This window comes from Leptopilina heterotoma, unplaced genomic scaffold (genome assembly GCF_015476425.1).
Source record: "Leptopilina heterotoma isolate Lh14 unplaced genomic scaffold, ASM1547642v1 Lhet_276, whole genome shotgun sequence".
NCBI classification, from domain to species: domain Eukaryota; kingdom Metazoa; phylum Arthropoda; class Insecta; order Hymenoptera; family Figitidae; genus Leptopilina; species Leptopilina heterotoma.
Window position 1 is genome coordinate 141,861 of NW_025110985.1, and position 9,373 is coordinate 151,233.

The 9,373-nt window shown below is 27.6% G+C and overlaps 1 protein-coding gene across 1 annotated transcript in view; it reads left to right on the forward strand.

The window, feature by feature from the left end:
• Positions 1-232, forward strand: part of LOC122504047 — a 28,386-nt gene extending 28,154 nt beyond the window's left edge. Inside the window, exon 3 of the mRNA XM_043614928.1 lies at positions 50-232. Coding sequence (XP_043470863.1) covers positions 50-232 — 183 coding nt within the window. The remainder of the gene's footprint in view (positions 1-49) is intronic.
• Positions 233-9,373: the final 9,141 nt, after the last annotated feature.

A 9,373-nucleotide genomic window follows, 5' to 3' on the forward strand; every position in this document is an offset into this window, starting at 1 on the left:
ATTAGAGTTTTTTCAAATGTTAACAAGTAGTGAACCTTCTCTTCAACAGTTGAAGGAAATAATACTTGACAACAACAAAATGTTGGATGATGCATGTATAGACAGCTTTATTAAAGTACTACAAGCGTACCATCCAGAATTGGAGTTTTTAAGTACGCACAACCTCTCCAATCCACAATTCATAACACCATGTACGAAAAATGTTGATGTGCAAATATTAGGAGCAATATAGAGCAACAAAGAGGGTGGTTGAGGGTGGTATTTGTTGCTAATGAATAAAAAATTTTCCATTTCAGAGTAAATCAACATGTAAATTTTTAATGAAATAACACAACTGTAAGGGATTTTTCTGCCCTAATACACCGAAAATACAACTTATCAGACCGCAAAGTATAAAAACCATCTTTGTGCAACACCTGCTGGAAAAGAGCTACTTTTCTTTAACATAAATGCAGCACAAAGTGGTAAATTTCTGCACACTTTTAATTACTTTTCCGCACACTGTGCAGGAAAGTGTACTTTCCTGCACACTTTTTTGTAAACAGTATAATATACACTATAATCAACATAAAACTATATTTATTGATTAGAAAAGTATAAAAATTCCTTTTTTCGGTAAATAGATGTTGTACAAAGTACTGTGTGCAGTACAACATGTTGTACAAACTTTAAAAACATGTTTTTCTATGTCTTTTTACAGCAAAGAGGAATTTAAACAAATTTTGTATTGTTCTTAATATTTATAATTTCAGGGTACGACACCAAAAAAATGATGTTATAGTTATATAGCAGCAAAGAAATAAAATATATTTTGGCACAACCAAATTTTGTTGTCAGAAACAAACACTTTTCTCAGTGTAGTAAAAGTTAACGAAGATGTTTGTTGACGATGATCTTTCTCATCGATTATTTTCTTTGTGTTTTAATACTTTTAATTTTAGAGTTTGACGCCATAAATATACTTATTTATGACGTTATATAGCAACAAGGGAATTGATATTTACAAAACCAAAAGGAGCGTGGGAGAATTATATCACCTTCTTAGTAATGTAGAAAAAAAGTACCACAAAACAGAATTTTACTGTGGCCATTGTTTTAAATAACGTTTATCAACGTTTTTAGAGTTTATATTGACACAATATTACAAAGTCAAAAACTTACTCACATAATATTGTACAGCATCGAGGGATTCAACCTTTATAAATGAAAGCAGCGTGGGAGGATCTATATTATATTTTTGACATTAATTTGTAAGAATTTAAGGGGGATCCTACTTTACATGGTTAAAAAAATCTGTGTCTTTTTTTTTTGTTAATATCTGCAAGAAATAGATGCAACAACAAGTATCTACAGTTTTGAAGACTAAGCTTAATTATTTTTAAGCTTTTTATTGATTTTTTGTCCAGTGCAAAACGTTAACCGTAGGTGTTTGACACGCATATTTAACTTTTACTGCAAAACACTGGTGTGCAGAATTAACAAAAAAACGGCTTGACAAAATGTAATGAATGCTTGTTTGTTTTACTCAGCATTAATCCCTCTTCTGTTTGAAGTAAAACAATTTAAAAAAAATTGTTTTTACTATTTTGAAAACCATTTAAGTAATTATTTTTTTTTTTTATTTATCTCCTAAAATATTAGAATTTCACCAATTCTTAGAAACTTTCTTAGTTTAAATAGAAATTAAAATAGAATTTTAATATAAAATCCAAACATATGATATTTAAAATACCTAAAACGTATAAAAACCATTCAAAAAAAAATCCCAGAGGTTTGAGTTAATTCTTTCCTTTTTAAAAAAATTCTTGAAAAACAGTATTTTAGGCCTTCTAAATAGGATCCCCCCCTGAACAAAGACGTTGCTTGACAATGATCTTTGCATTGGTTATTTTTTTGTGTTTTAATAATTTTAATTTCAGAGTTTAACGCCATAAATGTGACTGTCCACGAGAAAACAGGGCTTAGCTCTAAAAAATCATTTTGAGTTTTTTATGCTAATCGATAGATTTTATATTGCTTTTTCAAATGCAAAAATCAAAAGTTGTAAATTGTCAATTACTTTTGACAATACAACGTTTTAAAGATGTTATATTGTATGCATTCCTTCGTTCTGCTTCTTTCAATCACTAGCCCTGTGAAAGCTAAGCCCTGTTTTCTCGTGGACAGTCACAAATGTAGTTATTCATGACGTTATATAACAACGAGGGAATTGATATTTACAAAAACAAAAGCAGCATGGGAGATTTATATCACTTTCTTAGTGATGTAGAAAAAAAGTACCACAAAACAGAATTTTACTGTGGCCATTGTTTTAAATAACGTTTATCAACGTTTTTAGAGTTTATATTGACAAAATATTTCAAAGTCAAAAACTTACTCACATAATATTGTACAGCATCGAGGGATTCAACCTTTATAAATGAAAGCAGCGTGGGAGGATCTATATTATATTTTTGACATTGATTTGTAAGAATTTAAGGGGGATCCTACTTTACATGGATAAAAAAATCTGTTTCCTTTTTTTGTTAATATCTGCAAGAAATAGATGCAACAACAAGTATCTAAAGTTTTAAAGACTAAGCTTAATTATTTTTAAACTTTTTATTGATTTTTTGCCCAGTGCAAAACTTTAACCGTATGTGTTTGACACCCATATTTAACTTATACTGCAAAATACTGGTGTGCAGAATTAACAAAAAACGGCCTGACAGAATTTAATGACTGCTTGTTTGTTTTACTTAGTATTAATCCCTCTTCTGTTTGAAGTAAAACAACTGAAAAAAAATTGTTCTCACTATTTTGAAAACCATTTAAGTCATTAATTTTTTCAAAAAAGTTGATTTTTTTATTTGTCTCTCAAAATATTAGAATTTTACCAATTCTTAGGAACTTTCTTAGTTCAAATAGAAATTAAAATAGAATTTAAATATAAAATACAAACATGTGATATTTAAAATACCTCAAACGTATAAAAACCATTCAAAAAAAAATTTCAGAGGTATTTGAGTTATTTCTTTCCTTTTTAAAAACATTCTTGAAAACAGTATTTTAGGCCTTCTAAATAGGATCCCCCCACTGAACAAAGACGTTGCTTGACAATGATCTTTGCATTGGTTATTTTTTTGTGTTTTAATAATTTTAATTTCAGAGTTTAACGCCATAAATGTAGTTATTCATGACGTTATATAGCAACGAGGGAATTGATATTTACAAAAACAAAAGCAGCGTGGGATATTTATATCACTTTCTTAGTGATGTAGAAAAAAGTACCACAAAACAGAATTTTACTGTGGCCATTGTTTTAAATAACGTTTATCAACGTTTTTAGAGTTTATATTGACACAATATTACAAAGTCAAAAACTTACTCACATAATATTGTACAGCATCGAGGGATTCAACCTTTATAAATGAAAGCAGCGTGGGAGGATCTATATTATATTTTTGACATTGATTTGTAAGAATTTAAGGGGGATCCTACTTTACATGGTTAAAAAAATCTGTGTCCTTTTTTTGGTTAATATCTGCAAGAAATAGATGCAACAACAAGTATCTAAAGTTTTAAAGACTAAGCTTAATTATTTTTAAACTTTTTATTGATTTTTTGCCCAGTGCAAAACTTTAACCGTATGTGTTTGACACCCATATTTAACTTATACTGCAAAATACTGGTGTGCAGAATTACCAAAAAACGGCCTAACAAAATTTAATGAATGCTTGTTTGTTTTACTTAGTATTAATCCCTCTTCTGTTTGAAGTAAAACAACTTAAAAAAATTGTTTTCACTATTTTGAAAACCATTTAAGTCATTAATTTTTTCAAAAAAGTTGATTTCTTTTATTTGTCTCTCAAAATATTAGAATTTTACCAATTCTTAGGAACTTTCTTAGTTCAAATAGAAATTAAAATAGAATTTAAATATAAAATACAAACATGTGATATTTAAAATACCTCAAACGTATAAAAACCATTAAAAAAAATCCCAGAGGTATGAGTTAATTCTTTCCTTTTTAAAAAAATTCTTGAAAAACAGTATTTTAGGCCTTCTAAATAGGATCCCCCCACTAAACAAAGACGTTGCTTGACAATGATCTTTGCATTGGTTATTTTTTTGTGTTTTAATAATTTTAATTTCAGAGTTTGACGCCATAAATGTACTTATTCATGACGTTATATAGCAACGAGGGAATTGATATTAACAAAAACAAAAGTAGCGTGGGAGATTTATATCACTTTCTTAGTGATTTAGAAAAAAATACCACAAAACAAAATTTTACTGTGGCCACTGTTTTTAATAACGTTTATCGACGTTATTAGATTTTGTATTGATACAATATTACGAAGACAAAAATTTACTCAAATAATATTGTACTGCATCGAGGGATTCAACCTTTATAAACGAAAGCAGCGTGGGAAGATCTATATTATACTTTTGATATAGATTTAGAAAAACTTAACAGAAATGTTTCTTGACAATGATCTTTGCATTAAAAATTTTTATGTGTAATAATACTTTTAATTTTAGATTATAATGCAAAACATAAATACTTATTTATGACGTTCTACAGCATCAAGGAAATTAATATTATCAAACAAAGCAGCGTGGTAGGTGCAATTTAAAAATAATTGATAATAATCAAGAAGTATTTGTTTAAATAACTCATTAAATATTATTTTTAAATCTGACATTTACATTCGTTATGTTCAGCTAGTGGAATTGCAAAATTGACAAAAACTGCAGTTCTGTAGGAGAAATTTAAAAAAAGTTGGTAATAGAGGTGTGAAAAAAGCTCAAAGCTCGATTAAGCTTTTCATTTCTCGAGCCGAGCTGTGTAAAAAGCTTGAATAGTTTCGATTGCAGTAAATTCGAGTTCTAGAACAAAATTCTTATAATTTTCGCATATATTGTAATTAGCAAATAGAAATACACTTTGAAATTAAAGATTTATTTACTTTATTGATTCAGTAATTCAAATAAATTCGAAATTTTTTACTTAATAATAGTTTTTTAGCAAGATAAAAGCTCGAATCCATTCGAGTGCTCGAGTGACTTCGAGTACTTGAATTCACTCAAGTGCTTAAATTTACCTGAGTACTCAAAGTCACTTGAGAGCTCGAAAATTTTGAGTACTCAATACATGGAGCCGACTTTACTAAGCTCGGATCTAAAAAATTTCGGCTCGGCTCGACCTTTCGAACTTTTTGTACATCTCTATTGGTAATAAACAATATTTATTAGTTTAAAAAACGAATAAAGTAATTAATTTTACTTATTCATTTTTATTTGTTATATTCATCTTGTGAAATTGCAAAATTGGGAAAAAACTGCATTTCTCTAAGAGGAATTTAAAAAAAGTTGGTAATTAGAAGTGAGCAAACAGCTCGAAGCTCGATTAAGCTTTTCATTTCTCGAGCTGAGCATAATCAGTTCAAGCTCCAGCTTGAGCATTTGTTATGACTTTGTGTTTAAAAGAAGATCCCAGTACTAAAGACTACTTTACCGACCGACGTCAAATGCGTCAATATTATTTTAACATAATACAACATAAAGAAATAACGCCCTTCTCTGAAGAATTACAAGACAGAATTGAAATACTCGATGAATAAAGAATCATTTAAAAGTAAACAAAAATTAGAAATTCTTAAGAGCGAAGAGTAATAAAATATTGCAGAGTTTAAAGTCATAAAGTATGTATGTATTCCCAGTGTGCACGTACTGGAACAATTCTGGAAGCGTTCTAGAACTGTTCTTTATTTCCATTATCTGTTCTACAACAGTTCTAGAACGTGCACACTGGATTATTACACAGCAGCGTGGAAAATTAAAACAGAGAAATAAGAGAACAAACAGGGAAGTGCAACAGAGCCAACGGTTAAAAAAGTTGTTTACAGCGAGGGATTAAATCATCAAAGTTAACAGCAGCATGGGATATTTTACATTACTTTCCTAAATATTTTGTAGAAAAAATACAACAAAGAGGGTGGATGAGGGTGGTCTTTGTTGCGAGTGATATTTTTATTGTATTACTATTTTAAATTTCATTACATATATTATAAGAAAATAAGCACTGAATAACATGACCTTAACAGCAGCGTGGGAGATTTTATACTATTTCTCTACATTTATTTAGGGAAATTACAACAAAGAGGGCGGTTGAGGGTGGTCTTTGTTGGCAATAAGATTTTCTATTGAAAGTGTGTTCAATTTTTTTAAATTTCAGAATATATTGTCATAAAAAATAACAATATAATGTTATTCAGCAACGAGGGAGTTTTGAAAAAAAACAGACAATAAAAAAGACAATTTGAATTTCTTTTGCTTTAAATACAGTTTCTAACTGTATGTAACAGTTCAAATTTCAAAGTCTAACGCTGGTTTTGACGTTATACAGCAGCGTCGGAAATTTTGTACTATTTCTTTAAATTTATTTAGAGAAATTACAACAAAGAGGGTGGTTGAGGGTGGTCTTTGTTGGTATTAATATTTTCTATTGAAAGTATGTACAATTTTTTATTAATTTCAGAATATATTGTCATAAAAAAACAATATAATGTTATTCAACAGCAAGATAATTACTCTTGACACTCAACAGCAACGTGGGAGATTTTTTCTACTATTTCTGTATATTTATTTACAGAAATTACAACAAAAAGAGATATTGTCGTCAAAAGTTAATATTTGACGATATTCTGCAGCGAGGGATATTTTATATCATTTTCTTAAAGTACACTGTAAAAAATTTAGGGAGTTAACGGATTCGGGAGTGAAATTTTTCGAGTTAAAAATCAACTCCAAAAGAGAGTTAATTTATATTTTTATTGTATTACTATTTTAAATTTCATTACATATATTATAAGAAAATAAGCACTGAATAACATGACCTTAACAGCAGCGTGGGAGATTTTATACTATTTCTCTACATTTATTTAGGGAAATTACAACAAAGAGGGCGGTTGAGGGTGGTCTTTGTTGGCAATAACATTTTCTATTGAAAGTGTGTTCAATTTTTTTAAATTTCAGAATATATTGTCATAAAAAATAACAATATAATGATATCCAGCAGCGAGGGAGTTTTGAAAAAAACAGACAATAAAAAAGACAATTTAAATTTCTTTTGCTTTAAATACAGTTTCTAACTGTATGTAACAGTTAAAATTTCAAAGTCTAACGCTGGTTTTAACGTTATACAGCACTGACATTAACTTCTTAATGGATGCGACTTTTATAGAGAGTTAAAATTAAACTCCATTTTTTTACAGTGTATTGTAGATGAAATATAATTGTAACAAATTTTTTTAAACTTCCTAAACTAAAAAATCCTATAATGTTTAAAAAAATATTAATCTTTAATTTCTTATTTAATTAATAACTCTTGGTAGTAATGTAAATATTTTTAACAAATTTATTATAATTATAAGTAATGTGTTTACATCTAATATGACAAAAGTAAAACTTTAACATAATACAAAAAAAAATTGATTTTATTAAAATAACCAAATACTTGTCTATTGTCAAATATAAATATTTATTTGATTCCAGTAATTTTTATTTCAATAAATTAAATGGTTTTGCTTCTAAAAATGTGTTGATTGGTTGGAAAACAATTGACCTAATTCATGTAAAAATGATTCCATTCAAGTCAATATTTATTAACTTGTGATGTATGTTAGTTACAATCAATTTCTTGAATGTTACAAATTTAGCCTGAGATACATTATAATGTTTAGCACCAAACACGAAGAAAAAAACAGTTTTAAATCTATTGGCTTCCATTGATAAACAATTATTATAACTTCTAAAAATAAAATAAAAGTGATAATAAAACAAATATTCTGCTTCAGACGCCTTTGACTTAACAAATGCAATAATTTTAAGAAAATAAATAAATTTACTGCTTATTAAAGTAAGATCGTGTAATTATGATAATAAAAAATTTATAAAAACTTTATAAAAATTGCTTATTTTAATAAATTAAAGCAATAACAAATAATACCAATACTGTCAATTCAGGCGCAAATGAATCAGTTTTGGCACGTAAACTCGTTTTATAAAATGTTTATGTCCGTTTATTCCATTCAATTTTTCTGAGCTTAATAAATTGCAAAACTAGAAAAAAAGTGCGTCTTTCTACAGGAAATGCAAAAAAAGTTGCTAAATAACAATAATAAATTGTTTAAACAACTTTTTTTATCACAATTTTAAGACCGTTTATTCCATTCTATTTGGTGAGCTTGATCAAAAACTAGAAAAAAGTGCGTCTTTCTACAGGAAATGCGAAAAAAGTTGCTAAATAACAACAATAAATTGTTTAAGCAACTTTTTTTATCACAATTTTAAGACCGTTTATTCCATTCTATTTTGGTACGCTTGATAATTTGCAAAATTAGAAAAAAAACTGTGTCGTTCTACCGGAAATACGAAAAAAATGCTAAATAACAATAATAAATTGTTTAAACAACTTCTTTCATCACAATTTTAAAACCGTTTATTCCATTCTATTTTGGTACGCTTGATCAAAAACTAGAAAAAATTGCGTCGTTCTACAAGAAATACGAAAAAAGTTGCTAAATAACAATAATAAATTGTTTAAACAACTTCTTTCATCACAATCTTAAGACCGTTTATTCCATTCTACTTTGGTGAGCTTGATCAAAAACTAGAAAAAAACTGTGTCGTTCTACCGGAAATGCGAAAAAAGTTGCTAAATAACAACAATAAATTGTTTAAACAACTTTTTTTATAATAATTTTAAGTTAATTTTTCCTTCTGTATTTTGGTACGCTTGATAATTTGCAAAATTAGAAAAAAAAACTGTGTCGTTCTACCGGAAATGCGAAAAAAGTTGCTAAATAACAATAATAAATTGTTTAAACAACATTTTTCATCACAATTTTAAGACCGTTTATTCCATTCTACTTTGGTGAGCTTGATCAAAAACTAGAAAAAAGTGCGTCGTTCTACAGGAAATACGAAAAAAGTTGCCAAATAACTATAATAAATTGTTTAAACAACTTTTTTTATAATAATTTTAAGTTAATTTTTCCTTTTGTATTTAGGTGCGCTTGATCAATTGCAAAATTAGAAAAAAACTGCGTCGTTTTACAGAAATGTGAAAAAAATTGATGACAATAATTTTTTTAAACATCTGAAAAATTTATTGTAAACTTAGTTGAATTAATTTGTTGTTAAATTTTTTGGTAAAAACCATTTTTATAATCAATTAAAGATTTTTATGTTTTTATAATGTTCTGATTTTTTAGCTTTGGAAGGTTAAATTTTTATTTGTTAATTATCTTTATTGTGTATTGTTGGTATATACACAATAAATATTAAATTTTAATTAAAAATATTATCTGCACAATATGATGGTGAC